Raw genomic sequence first — 14,100 nt, forward strand, 5'->3', positions numbered from 1 at the left:
TAATAGCCATTCATTTATCCATTATCTCCCATGGGACTTCCTTCTCATTGGTTGTGGAGAAGTTTGGATGAATCCCATAGCTATTATCACTAGTGTGTTTGCAAATGGCAAGGTATCCTAAGCACTTGTGATTGGGAAGAGTCTATGGAAGTTGGGGACTTGCCCTATAGAGTATGAAAGGAAATGGATGGTTTTAAAAGAAAATACATAGGTATTATCCATAGGTATTATGGAAGTTGGGGACTTGCTATAGAGTATGAAAGGAAATGGATGGTTTTAAAAGAAAATCCATAGGTATAATGCTCACAACAGCTGAACAAATCACCATTAAACTTGCAACCTTATAATGGACAAGCTCAGTGATAAGAAAATTGGCTATGACATGACAGAAATGGATTAAACGAGGTAAGACTAGAGACTAGTAGGAGCTTCCTTCACCTCGATGGTATGATGATTTGGCTTGGAGGTGGAATCCTTACTAGACTCCTACAATTGTGGAATTTGGTGGACTTCACTTGTGTATAGATAAGTGCACAGAAATAGAACCTCTTCTTCGTATTAAGTGGAAAAGAGTAGCATCACTAATTAATTGCTAGATGCAGCCCTAGAGTACTCAATGGTATGCAGATTGACTATAACATGAGCAATGGGTGGGCTAGGTGAGATCAAAGCCCTGTAGGGTTCATTCTCCCGCATTGTATGATGATCTAGAATGGAAGTGGAAGCTTTACCTGATTCCTACAATGAGGTGGTAAATCACTCCTTACCAGTAGAGTTAAGTACATATAGGTGCTTGAATCTATTGCTTTTTGGAATGTCTTTCTATTATGTTGTTAATTCCATTAATATGTTGCATGTGAAATATGTTGGTGTCAGTGAAATTAGACCGTTGACAATCTCACGAATCCTACATGTATGATTCCTCGTTGAGTAATGGCACAGAATTTATGTGCATGTGTGTTTATTTCCACTATGTTCGCTTATAACGAGAATCATGCTAGTGTACTGCATGTTAATACTATTATGCCGTTGTTAGTATTCTGTTTAGGCTCACAGTTGGCAAATTTGAATTGTAAATGAAGCAATGAATATTTACACTGTTCACTTATAACAAGGATCATGCCAGTGTACTGCATGTTAATACTATTATGCCGCTGTTAGTACTGTGTTTAGGCTCACAGTTGGAAAATTTGAATTGTAAATGAAGCAATGAATTTTACTGCTAGTGCCCTAATGACATCATAGTACTATATAGACTAAACAAAATCAGTCTGAAAAATCACTTCTTCAAGTGTTTTATTCGATACTAAACAAAGTAATATTTATTACTTTGTGAATTTCTAGGATATGGATTATTTGTCATAGCAGCACACCTTTATAACTAATCTACAATAACATACAAATGAGATGTGCTTTTGAATCAGTTACGAGAGCAGCTATTTACATGAAGGTGAAAGCAAATTAAGTACCAGTTTTTGAGAAATAACATTTAAGGCATTTACAGGCATTTTTAGAGGGAACCCCCTTCAAACACACAATCACACTATAGAATATCTAAAGCAAGTTGAAAAATGGCCTGAGTCACACGAAAATGAAAGTCCATATATATTTTATCGGGAATTTTCTCAGCAATAGTTGTTGATATTAGCAGCTAAGTTTCAAATTTAGCTGTCTTCAAATAGCAACTTTAGGCACTGTTAAGAAAAGAAAAGCTACAAAAGGAATCTTAAATCAGTTCAAAGAATTACCATAAAAATTGAGATCTTCACATTTTTATGTTAAGAGCAAGCAGCCTATAATGCTTTCCAAGCTGGCCTTCCAGTTATTGACCCTAAGGTTGTCTCAAAGGCAGCATTCATTGATGAAGTACTACAAGGAATATTTTACAGACCACCTGCCATTGGTTGGTTCTAGTGGCCTGCACATTGTGACTTTAAGCAACCTGAAGTGAAGAATGCCTACTACTGAAATCAGATCACGTAATCAAATCTAAAATCATTCAGATCTTCGCATTTTAATGTTACGAGGAACTTCCTTATAAGAGGCTATACCCTCTACTGCTTTCCGCACTGGCCTCCCAGCCAATGACCTTCTCGACATTTCAGTTGGCTCCAAGGTAGCATTCACTGACAAACCCTGACAGGGTGCAATTCCTTGTACTTGCGATTGGCACTTGACACTACCTGCCTTGCATGAATTACCTCCAGTGGTGGGAAATACACAAGATTGACGGCCTTCTGAGGTTTCATTTAAATCTCCATTCAGAACCTCTTTATCTTGAACCTGAAGCTCCTCATCTTCACTAACTTTCTCTAGAGTTTCTAACCCACTAAATGAGGCACTGCACTGATCACTTTCACAAAATCTCGGAGTCAATACAGTCTGTTTTTCCTGCTTGTAGTTTCCATTCATATCGGAATCTCTGTAGGTAACACTGGTAGAATGCCTTCTTAAACACACCCTGTACAGGAACATATTCCCAGATTTGTTTAAGCAAAGCACTTAGATGTATATATTTCTTTAAAAGATAGCAAAAACTACAACATTTCCTGCAAAGCGACGAAATTCATCAAAGAACTCCATATTTCTTCTCTATGGAGTTTATTTGAAAATGTTATATAACAAATTATCTAAGAAAGTTTAGAAATTGTCAGAAACTGGCAAGGTTCCTTTTCGGCCTACCTTTTGACCTTTTTATTTTCTCCGTTTGATGTCAAATTTATTTTTGAAGAGCTGTCAGCTTCATTAGAAATGTCCCCTGTAAAGTTTCCAAACAGTCAAAACCTACTGCAAAAGGAAACAAGCAACAAAAGTATCCAATTGCAAGATAGTAGACTAGTAGTTACCTTTGTACACCTCCGGTATCTCTAAATCGCTAGAAGATACACTGTGCTGATCATTTCGGAACAAATTCTGAGTAGATACAGCCAGCCCTTGCTGCCTAAGCTTTTTATTCAAAGGAGGTTCTTTGTAACAAACATTTGCAGAACGTCTTCTTAAAATTGTCCTGAATAAAGCATGGAAAAATTTTCAAATTGATGACAAAGAATTTCCTCGAGGTAAAAGTTAATTTTCAGAAAAAAATAATTGTCAAAGAATAGTTTTCTGTTTGGCTACCTTCTGTCATTTGAAGCTTCCTCATTTGCAGATCGATTTTCTGTTGATAAGCTATAAGCTTCAGTACAAATGTTATCTGCAATATTCCACACAGTCAAAACCTGCAGCTAGTGAGAAAAGAAACGAATATTGCATGTGTTATGGAGTTACCAGCACAAACTTCCTGCAGGGTGGTCTCTAGTCTGCTAATAGAATCACCACTCTGCTCAGATTTCTTCAATGTAGAAGCAAATACTGCGTTCTCTTCCTGCTGATCATGCAAAGGAGGTTCTTTGTCTTGAATCTCAGTGCAAGATCTTCTTAAAGATTCCCTGAATCATGGATACATTTTTCAGGCTGATGCCTTCTAATAATTTCCTTACAAACTAACTCTCAAAAACATATAAATAGTCTCAATGACCACCCTTTGTTCTGGTTACCTGTTCACATTTGAGGCTTTCCCATTTGTGGACACATTGGATTTTGATGAGCTGTTGACTTCACTAGGAAGGTCACCTGTAATGTTTTGACATGGTCAAAAACTACAGCTAGTAAGAAAAACATCAAAGACTTCACCTGCTTTAATGAGGAGTTACCAGTACAAACTTCCTCCAGAATCTCTGGTGCACTAGAAGAAGCCTCACTTTGACCAATTTGGTTCAACGTTGGAGTAAAGATTGTTTTCCCTTCCTGTCTGCGCTTTGTAGCTAGTTTTGATTCTTTGCTAGTGGCAAGACGTCTGCCAGAACATACCCATATTAACAATTTTCTAAGTTCAATTATTCAAAAATATTCAATCAATCTCAAAATGAATTCACAATACTAACATCAACATATTCAGTCATGAAGTATATGTAAATATCAACGAAACTCAAATCCTAGGCTATTTAAATATGTGGTAGCAAGTAAGATAGTGTCAATGACCACCCTGGTCAGATTACCTATTCACATTTGAGGCTTCCTCATTTATGGATCCATTTGATCTTGATAAGTTGTTGACTTCATTAGGCAAGTCCCCTGTCATATTTTGACATGGTCAAAATATGCAGCTAGTAAGAAAACACCCAAGATATCACCTGCTTAAATATGGAGTTACTAGAACAAACTTCCTCAATAGTCTCTGTTGCACTAAAAGAAGCATTACTTTGATCAATTTGGTTCAACATTGGTGCAAATGCTGTTTTCCTTTCCTGTCTGCGCTTCGTAGCTAGTTTTGAATCTCTGTTACTCGCTAGATGTCTGCCAGTTGACACCCCGCGTTATTAATTCTTTAAGTTCAATTATTCACAAGATTCAATCAATCTCAAAATGAACTACCAATAATAACATCAACATATTCAACCAAGAGTGAGGAAGTATATGGAACCATCAACGAAACTTAAGTCCCAGACTATGTAAGTATAAGGTACTGAGTAAGATAATGTCAACGAATACCCTATTTTGGTTACCTATTCACACTTGAGGCATCCTCATTTTTAGACCCATTTTCTCTTGATGAGTTGTTGACTTCATTAGAAAGGTCATATGTAATGTTTTGACATGGTCAATACCTCCATCTATTAACAAAAATAACCAGACATTACTTGCTTAAATAAGAAGTTACCAGCGCCAACAGAAGCATTGCTTTGATCAATTCCGTTCAACGTTTGATTAAAGACTTCTTTCCCTTCCTGTCTGCACTTTGTAGTTAGTTTTGATTCTCTGCTACTGGCGAGAGATCTGCCAGTACAAACCCTGAATTAACAACTTTAAAATTTTCTAAGTTAATTATTCCAAAGCCAACCAAAAGGATTACAAGGAATTTAATGCATCCTATTTTAAACATACCTTTTACCAATTATGTCTTCATCTGCAAACAACTTAATCCTTGAAGAATTTTCACCGCCTTTCAAATCCCAACCTGTTTTGTCTTCTTAATGTTAGATGTTGCTAAGGAAAACAATGAAAAACAACCCAAATATTATTTTGTAAGGAGTTACCAAGTCTTTGGGTTGCATAATTATGATTCTCAGCAGGAAGTAAGCATTTTGGTGGGACCTGCAATGTGTCCTCACTTTTATCTGGCTCCTGAAAGAAGAAAAACTTCATTTTGTTTGCTCCTCTAAAAAAGCAGTCTCTTACCTATGTTATACAAGGTTTATCAAAGGAGCAACTTTCACTCAAATCTGATTAAATATCTAATCAGAGTATGGGCTTTAGATATACCTTAGTTCCAATTTGGTGCTTGTCTTGCAGTTGCTTGGACAAATCACTCACTTTTTGCTGCATCAGATAATGAGACTCTTTAATGTATATGAAGGGGTGTAGTGAAAGTGGACAAGATAGGAACCAAAGGGCACACTCACCTCAAGCTATGTTGTTTTAACTTTATACATTGCAGACATTTGATTGTAGTCATGTTGAAGCAGTTTCAACTGTTAAAATAAAAAAGTTGTCATTTGAAGTCGTAGAGAATAAGAAATCAAATCAAAGAACAGAAGCCATCCCAGTCTGTTGTAAAATAGTTCTTATTAAGATAAGAAATGGAAATTCATCATATGAAACAAATAATACCCACAAAGCAGCAAAAAGAAATATTGCAAATGTAAAAAATTTCAAGTACATTTGTCAGCCAATTTGTCTCTCTAAATCAGTAGGGATTAACATCAGAAAACGTGAAAGAGGTAGCTTACCTTTCCTCGAATCATGCATAATTCCTGTAAAATATAATAAAGAAAAGCAGAATATAAACTGTGTTAGACACACTTCACGGATATTTTCTACCAGAAACTTCTTGATATGCCCCTAAGTATTGTCTTTTCAACACTCGTGCTGCCCTGCAAATTGAATAGAAAACAATATGGATCCATACTAACCGCAAACATCTGGCCATTAGTTTGAGCAAGTTGCAGGTTTTGTTGTGATGCTTTCATCTTGTACTGTAGAACTTTATGCATTTCATGTCTTGTGTATTGAAGAATAGCTCTGCATGGTTAGGGAAAAATTATGAGAGGATTTAGACAAAAGCCAAACCTCTCATTCAAAATGGAAGTCAGACAATGTGTAAATTCATTTCAAACCCTTAGGACATAGATTGAAAGGATACTCTTTCTCTGTAAGTTGCTTCTTAAGGCAAGCTATCTCCTGCAGATCATAGAAAAGGAAAATAAATCTGTAAGGAAATTAAGCAGAGAACATGCTAAATTTTTCCTGGAAACATTCAGTGTTTAAGCAATTTTCAACCTGCTGAAGATGTGTCTTGTCAAAGTCCTCTCGATGTATATTATCAAGGTTCTTAATGTGACTTGAATAAAAGGAAAGACCACTATTTGTTACATCGGAAAATCGCCTTCCACCAACGGTTGCTCTTGTTGATCCAGCCGGAATCCATCCTACAAAATTTTCTTTGCCCATCAATTCTGTCCAAGCCACCAAAAAAAAACATGCTCCTTTGTAAGAAACAAATAATTCAAGAGTGCTAACTGAAAAAAATATGAGACGAGCGATTAATAGAACTTCATTAAGGCAAAAATTTCCTGATAAGTGGGCAGAGCACCTAAAATTCCAACTAAGTAACTGATAGAAACAAGTTGTCTCTCTGAGTCACATAAACAACAACTATAAGATTTATAAGCCAGTAAAAGACAGCTCATAAGGCCTACAATAAAAGAGGATGTTATAAACCCTGACATATAACTACGTATGAGGTTATTTTGACCTTTTTTCATCAATTTCTAATACAGAAAAACAAATCTCAAACCAGAAGACGATGTACAATATAGAACATCGCAGCAGGGTATGCCAACCCATCATCTCAAGTTCAAATACCACTGAAAGAAAACAAATTTCAAAACCGGAAGAGGATGTACAATATAGATCATTAAGGCAGGGCATGTCAACTATTGATCTCAAGTTCAAATCCCACTGAAGGTAAGGGAATCGCATCAATTTGAAATGAAATCTTTAACATACGGATAGGGCCATTGGGATAAAATAGTTTGCAAATAGATCATAATCACAAGTGACATGGCTATTATATCAACCCGGCGACCTGTACCCCAAAGGCAGCTTCTTCTGGATAAACAAAAATTTTGGTGCAAGTGTTACCTTACAAATGATGTAAGTCTCACATAGCACTAGCTTTATCTTCCAAACCCACCCAAGATATTGAAAAACAGGAACACAATAACACAGTATGTTTACTCAAAAATCAAATTATGCTAAAAATACCTTGAAAGTTTTGGGCGTCGAAGCCCTCAGAGAAGGACGGAGACATTGCTGAAAGCCGCTAAGTGTTTTCCCTCATAGAGCTTGTAATCCTCCACGATAGTTAGACCCTAACCCTGACGTATTCGCGAAGCTGATTCTTTGTCAATGTTGACCCTTCAAAACGCAGATCTACGCCTCTGGTAGAGTAAAATTGTGCAGAAAATAAGAGGGTAAGCTGCAGAAATTAACAGAATGGAGAAAAAAATTGAATCGAGATAGAGAAGCGAATGACTGGAAAAATTGGATGTCTTTCGGGAATAGCAAGGGTTTTGCAGGCTCGGTCCAACGGCTATCCGAGCCTGTGTTATGCCGAGGCTCTACTCAAAATATAACAAACACGCGAACTGCCACCGTTAAGGTTGGCTGCTAGGACTTCGAAAGTATTAATATGAAGTCTAGGGGTGAGATTTGCAACTATATAATAAGAAGAAGTCAAAGAAGACGTGATGACTTTGATTCATAAGCGTTTATAGTAACCAAATTTATAGATGTGGGCATTCATTAATATTTTTTTTTTTTTTTATTTTGTAAATTTGGTAAAGTATATATATGTGATAAAATTTTAAAATATAATTTTATGTAAAAATGAGGAAAATTAGTTACGTTAACTATATAATGGTATTTGTCTATTGAGGGGGTAAAGTTTTTTGGATGGTAAAAGATTATCTTAATTTAGTTAAATTTGGAATCCAAAGTGTTTGAATCTTGTTGTTTATGGTGGAAATGAAATCAGCACTCTCAAAAACTCATATAAAATTTTAGAATCCAAATTGCTTGATTCTTTGTTTTTTTATGATAGATTCCAAAGTGTAAACATTTCCAAAAAAAAAATTGTTATGTGAATTCTACGGAAAGACTTTTCATAACTTTATACCCAGTGGGATTCTAGCAAACTCAACCAACTTGATAATTAATTATTTAAACATTTATTTTTAATTAAGTCAATATACATTTTTATTTTGGTAAGAGAATGGTGAGTCTCAAAATAAACACTGAGATGCATTTAATAGTCAAGTTTATTTTAATCCTTACTAGATAATAATTTGGTTGTTAATTACAGGTTTAAAGATATATGTATGGTTGGGCTATGACAAATGTATGGTTGATAAATGGCGATCTACTTCACACCATTACAATGTTTTAATTATAACAATTTTTAAATATATATATATATATATATATATATATATATATTTGTAAAATGAGTAGAAAATATATTATTTAAGTGTATTAAGCATAATACATAGTAGACTTGTCAAATACAAGTACCCAAATAAAAATGGTAATCTAGTAAGTCGGCGTTCACACTTGAACCTCTAATGAGCTCCAAAAAAATGGCATTTCTCCAAAAATCTCAACATAATGCTAGAATATAACTATTTATAAAGTTTCCATGATCCACTTTATTAATAGTCATTCAGAGTGATCACAAAAGCATTTATGATATCTCAAAAACAATAAGAAAATTTTAGATAGACTTCAAAAGATGGGCAACTAATAGTAATACCAAAGTATAATCAAAACAGGTGCCACCTTTGACTTCTTTGAGAAAGAGTGTACTAGGCATCTTATGTCGATTGCAAATTCCGTGCATCTAATAGGCATAGAACAAAGACAATTGTTGGCTTTCCTCCATGCACATCGGATGCCAAAATCTGCAATAAACATAAGCTCAAGCAAGTGTACCTAGGTCTTTTGTCAAGCTTGACTTTGACAATGCATTAGCAAGCACCTTCAATTCCCTAAAGACATGATTCAACATAATAGAAGTAAAGACAAAGTGACATATTTGATTTGTTATGTTAATGTTTGTAACATGATGTCATCAACCACCTACCTTTCTTTCATCCCTTTGATGACAAAGGAGGAATTCCTAAAAACCTGCAAGTGTATAATGTGCTTCAAAAGTGATAGTTTAATAATACTTGGAGTTTGACATGCCAACTTGATTAGTCTTTCCATTTTTCAAGTTTGGACAAAACTCTATATAATGTTTTTCATGTAAGTACCCACCAATGCCACACATGGAATTATCATTCTAGCATGCAGCATCAGAAAAACCCGAAGGCGAGGACTTATCCACCATTAGATCATCGGTTACCCTCCTCTTTGGAACGTTTCCTTATGAAAGGAAATATTGTGCCACTCCAATATGCAAATATAGGAGGAAGTATCTTCAAATAGATTGGAGTTTTGTGCAAGTGAATGCCCCTTAAATTTAGAAAGGAATGGCTTAATAATTTTTCAGTTCAATATTATCAAACCAATGGGCTAAACCTTCCTCCAGAATACTGTAGTTCCACACATTATCTTTACCAAGACACCTGCTTGTGTCTTTCCAAACCTGCTAAGAGAACTAACAACTACATAAAAGATGAGAAATAGATGCCTATGCATTTCTATACAAATAGCAAACTCCATGATTGAGTTTGTTCTTCTTTTGAAGAAAATCATAGGTGGAAATCCAATCCATCGATGCAAGCCACATGATTTTTTTATGTTTTTTTGGTGCTCAAATCCTCCAAATCCTAGCCCACCACCATTGTGGCTCTATATCTTCTAAGGCAATAGCTACTTCATAACTCAACTTCACGGTGCATTGACCACATTACTTATTCTAGTTCCAAAACAAATGATCATTATTCTCCCCCAAATAGATATGCCCCTTAGAAAGCATTGCAATATATCTCTTCCAATGTAACTCATGTGCATCAATTGGCCTTACTTGGTCACCAAACATCCATATATAGTGCCACAAATCATATTGCTTTGTAAGTGTTATTTGATTTAAGATATCTATCCCCTATCTTTGAGTGTTTGAACCACCTCCTCCCATAGAAAAATTGTCTGATCACATTCCATTATAGTGTCTCCCCTAAACATACATGTGAATCGTCTCCTACTTTCCAAGCAAGATGTGCACCTATGACTAAGAAAGCCAACATCAGTGTTTTCTACTAGTTTGAACTATGGACAAAACCAAGAAATCTAATCTAGTCATCAATTGTTATGGGAGCCAAATATTTCTCAATAATGATCCATTTCCATAACCCATATTTGGGTTATGGAAATGGGTCATTATTGAGAAATATTTGGCTCCCACGAGAATATTTGGACATTGAATTTCTTTTGGGAGGTTGATAATGAATTTTTTAAAATGTTATGTCTCAACTCCATTAACACAAAAGGATTACACATCTCCTTAATATTAATCTAGCAATTTATAGAAAGCATCTCTCAACACAATTAACTTTTGAAACTTGGTCCTGTGTAGAAAGTAAGAGAGCATATTCACACATCAATCACCCAATTAAATTTACTTATTATAAAAACATTTGAAATTTAATATTTTGATATTTGAAATTATGATATATATATAATTATAGTTTAAGCATTTTATGAAGAAAAAAAAAATGGTACATTAAAAATAATGAGAAGATAAAATTTTGGTAAGAATCATTTTACATTGGTAAATTTGCAAATGTCAAATATTAATATTATTCTGTCAAGAGGCACTTTACAACCCAGTAGGGGGAGATGTTATTGTGGAGCATTAGATGAGATGTTGGGGGATATATTGTGGTGGAGTGTTAGATGAGATGGTGTACTAAAGAGTTAAATCAAAAAATAACAATAATAAAACATAATGTCGACCAAATTAAAAAAAATAATAAAAATAATAAGTTTAATTCCATTGTTATATTGCAATTTTTTTTTATTAATAAAATTTGAATTAGTTTTTGGAAAAAATCCATTACACATTTAAAAAAAGGATGATTAATATTCATGACCATACTATTCCATAACTTCATATTTAAATTTAGTATGTTTAAAGTTAGTCAATATCCATATAAAGACTTAAGATAAACTCTCTTTCTAAACTTTCTATATAAAACATGTTAAAATGTGTGTGTGTTATTTCAAAACTTTATGTTTAAATTTAGTTAATAAACATATAAGAACTTAATATATATTATTTCTGTATTCAGGCTTCTGTGATCCATAATGAATTAAGCAAAGCCTTTCGGTAGAAATCACATAAGAGAATTTTTGGCCAACGTGTTTCGAACCAACTAGTGTGGTTCATCAACAGGAGTAAATGAAGAGACAAACCATGGCAAAGGCTTAAATAGAGAGCAATGTAGAGACCAAAATTTCAAGTAATGACTATATTTGAACAATAATATTTAAATTATGATATTAATTTAGTAATATATTGAAAACAAATATTATTAAGTAATGGCTATATTAAACGGCTAATTTTTTAAAAACAATATTTAAGTTATGATATTAGTTTATTAATTTATTAAAAACAAATATTAATAAGTAATGGCTATATTAAACGACTAGTTTTTGAAAAATAATATTTAAATTAATTTATTAAAAAAAACCTAACAAGAATAAAACATATATATATCAAAGTCAAACTCCAAATAAAAAGGGAAGTCAAATAAAAAAGAGTCAAGACCCGAGACATGATCATTTAATAAATAAAAATAATTAATGGAAAATAAATAAAATAAAACAAAAATATACACAACTCAAAAGAAATATATATATATATATATATATATATATATATATTCAAAGAAAAATAATCAATAAATAAAACAAGGTCAACAATAAAATATGGGGCTGAGCCCCATTAAACAAATAACAAAAATACTAAAAGGAGATAAAAACGAATAAGATGATAAAATACCTAAGAAAACACGAAGGGTCAAGAAAATAAACTCTAATGAAGAATAAATCAACAACAAATACTATAAAAATGACACCAATACCTACATAGATAAACAAACAAACAAAATAAATCCAAAAAAAAAAACCTAAAAAACTAGAAGGACAAGACAGGGACCCAACTTCTACTAATATTCCAATCATTGTCTCTATTCAAATTATTGGGTCTTTTTTCAATTTCTAGAGCCTCCCTCAATTTACAATGATGGAAATGACTAACCCTAGCAACAACTTGGGTCTCCTCAATGCAGATGTGATGCTTAGTGACGTTTGGTAAGTCTCTAATACCATATTCAATGTCACAGATGATATTGTCAACCCGGATCTTTCTAGGAGCAAGAGAAAAATTTAAACCATTCTCAAAAAGACTAAAGACAGGGGGGTCAAAAGAAGCATCCTAAGGAAGCATATGGTGGCTTCAAGCTTTAGGCCTTTAAATACCATCCGAAGCTCCCTTAGATCTGTAAAACACCCAGTGGACCCCAAGAATATAAAGGGTGTTTACATTATCCCATGCTCTTGTGGGACTCCCTACATTGGTGAGACTGGTCGCTCAACTAATCAATTAATCAAAGGATTCATGAGCATGTCGCTGACATCAAGCATGGCATGACCCACTCCTCTGCTTTGGCAGAGCATGCATCACATATGCATTGAGGAGGCCCAAGTCGTTGCTAGGGCTAGTCATTTCCATCATCATAAATTGAGGGAGGCCCTAGAAATTGAAAAAAGACCCAATAATTTGAATAGAGACGATGGTTGGACTATTAGTAGAAGTTGGGTCCCTGCCTTGCCCTCCTAGTTTTTCTTTTTGGGATTTATTTTCTTTGTTTGTTTATCTATGTAGGTCTTGGTGTCATTTTTATAGTATTTGTTGTTTATTTATTCTTCATTAGAGCTTCTTTTCTTGACCCTTCGTGTTTTCATAAGTATTTTATCATCTTATTCGTTTTAAACTCCTTTTAGTATTTTTATCATTTGTTTAATGGGCCTCAACCCCATATTTTATTGTTGACCCTATTTTATTTATTGATTACTTTTCTTATATATATATATATATATATATATATAGATAGATATATATAGACTTGTGTATATTTTTGTTTTATTTTATTTATTTTCCATTAATTATTTTTATTTATTAAATGATCTTGTCTCGATTAGGGCCTTGACTCCTTTTTATAATTTTTGACTTCCCTCCTTGTTTGGAGTTTGACTTTGATTTTTTTTTATTCTTGTTAGTTTTTTTTTAAATAAATTAATTTAAATATTATTTTTCAAAAACTAGTCATTACTTATTAATATTTGTTTTTAATAAACTAATAAACTAATATCATAATTATTTGATTTTAATAAATTAATTTAAATATTATTTTTCAAAAATTAGTCGTTTAATATAGCCGCTACTTATTAATATTTGTTTTTAATAAATTAATATCATAATTTAATTATTATTGTTCAAATATAGTTGTTACTTGAAATTTTAGTCTCTACATTGCTCTCTATTTAAGCCTTTGCCATGGTCTGCCTCTTCATCTTGGTCCTAATGATGAACCACACTTGTTGGTTCAAAATGCGTCAGCCAAAAATTTCTCTTATGTGATTTCTACCAAAAGACTTTGCTTAATATATATAATTTGTTAGACACCTAATCCTCGAGGATTGAGTAAATAACTTATAGATATATATATATATATATATATGAACAATTAGAATAGAAACTGACTTTAGAAGATGAAACCCAAGGGTCGCTCTTGTATGTTATATAAGTTTGTTCTCATTAATGCAATAACAATTCAAATTTGGGAGTTATCTCCTTGGCCTAATATAGTATCAGAGCCAAACTTAGGAATTTCTACCCCACTTAGAGTAACTCCTCTGTCGATTCTCTACTATCTCTGCCATTTTTTCATGCCCATCTCCTCCCTTTATCTACTTGTCTACAACCTGATAGGGCACCACTTTATCGTGTTGCACTAGTGGCGAATATACTTATAAAACACATGGCAAGTCCAT

General features: G+C 33.5%; 2 protein-coding genes and 1 long non-coding RNA gene across 3 annotated transcripts; all 3 read right to left on the bottom strand.

Annotated features, from left to right (window-relative positions):
* Positions 1-1,713: 1,713 nt before the first annotated feature.
* On the bottom strand, positions 1,714-4,120 carry LOC149189901 (uncharacterized). Its single transcript, XM_089410376.1, has 8 exons — positions 4,038-4,120; positions 3,693-3,835; positions 3,537-3,612; positions 3,268-3,428; positions 3,118-3,193; positions 2,847-3,007; positions 2,683-2,758; positions 1,714-2,461 (listed from the first exon to the last, which is right to left on the bottom strand). Exons 1-8 carry the CDS (start codon positions 4,118-4,120, stop codon positions 1,996-1,998), a joined length of 1,242 nt encoding a protein of 413 aa, XP_089266502.1. The 3' UTR covers positions 1,714-1,995.
* A 953-nt stretch (positions 4,121-5,073) lies between these two features.
* LOC149189902 (uncharacterized) lies at positions 5,074-5,769 on the bottom strand. The gene is made up of 3 exons (XR_016256441.1): positions 5,442-5,769; positions 5,302-5,358; positions 5,074-5,163 (listed from the first exon to the last, which is right to left on the bottom strand). It is a non-coding gene; the product is annotated as an uncharacterized LOC149189902 (long non-coding RNA).
* An 86-nt stretch (positions 5,770-5,855) lies between these two features.
* LOC149189903 (uncharacterized) lies at positions 5,856-7,683 on the bottom strand. The gene is made up of 4 exons (XM_089410377.1): positions 7,306-7,683; positions 6,319-6,494; positions 6,182-6,219; positions 5,856-6,060 (listed from the first exon to the last, which is right to left on the bottom strand). Exons 1-4 carry the CDS (start codon positions 7,349-7,351, stop codon positions 5,856-5,858), a joined length of 465 nt encoding a protein of 154 aa, XP_089266503.1. The 5' UTR covers positions 7,352-7,683.
* Positions 7,684-14,100: the final 6,417 nt, after the last annotated feature.

Source organism: Pinus tabuliformis, chromosome 3_1, assembly GCF_031772625.1.
Source record: "Pinus tabuliformis cultivar Carrire ecotype Pingquan chromosome 3_1, CPIR1, whole genome shotgun sequence".
In the NCBI taxonomy this organism is placed as follows: domain Eukaryota; kingdom Viridiplantae; phylum Streptophyta; class Pinopsida; order Pinales; family Pinaceae; genus Pinus; species Pinus tabuliformis.

Excerpts from the sequence above, each read along its gene's own strand:
- LOC149189901 (XM_089410376.1), bottom strand. The coding sequence starts at position 4,120 with ATGACAGGGGACTTGCCTAATGAAGTCAACAACTTATCAAGATCAAAT. Across the intron at positions 3,008-3,117 it reads GAAGCTTCAAATGACAGAAG|GACAATTTTAAGAAGACGTT; the intron begins GTAGCCAAACAG and ends TGCTTTATTCAG. Across the intron at positions 2,759-2,846 it reads GATACCGGAGGTGTACAAAG|GGGACATTTCTAATGAAGCT; the intron begins GTAACTACTAGT and ends GAAACTTTACAG.
- LOC149189903 (XM_089410377.1), bottom strand. The coding sequence starts at position 7,351 with ATGTCTCCGTCCTTCTCTGAGGGCTTCGACGCCCAAAACTTTCAAG. Across the intron at positions 6,495-7,305 it reads CGACGCCCAAAACTTTCAAG|AATTGATGGGCAAAGAAAAT; the intron begins GTATTTTTAGCA and ends TGGCTTGGACAG. Across the intron at positions 6,220-6,318 it reads ACAAGACACATCTTCAGCAG|GAGATAGCTTGCCTTAAGAA; the intron begins GTTGAAAATTGC and ends TATGATCTGCAG.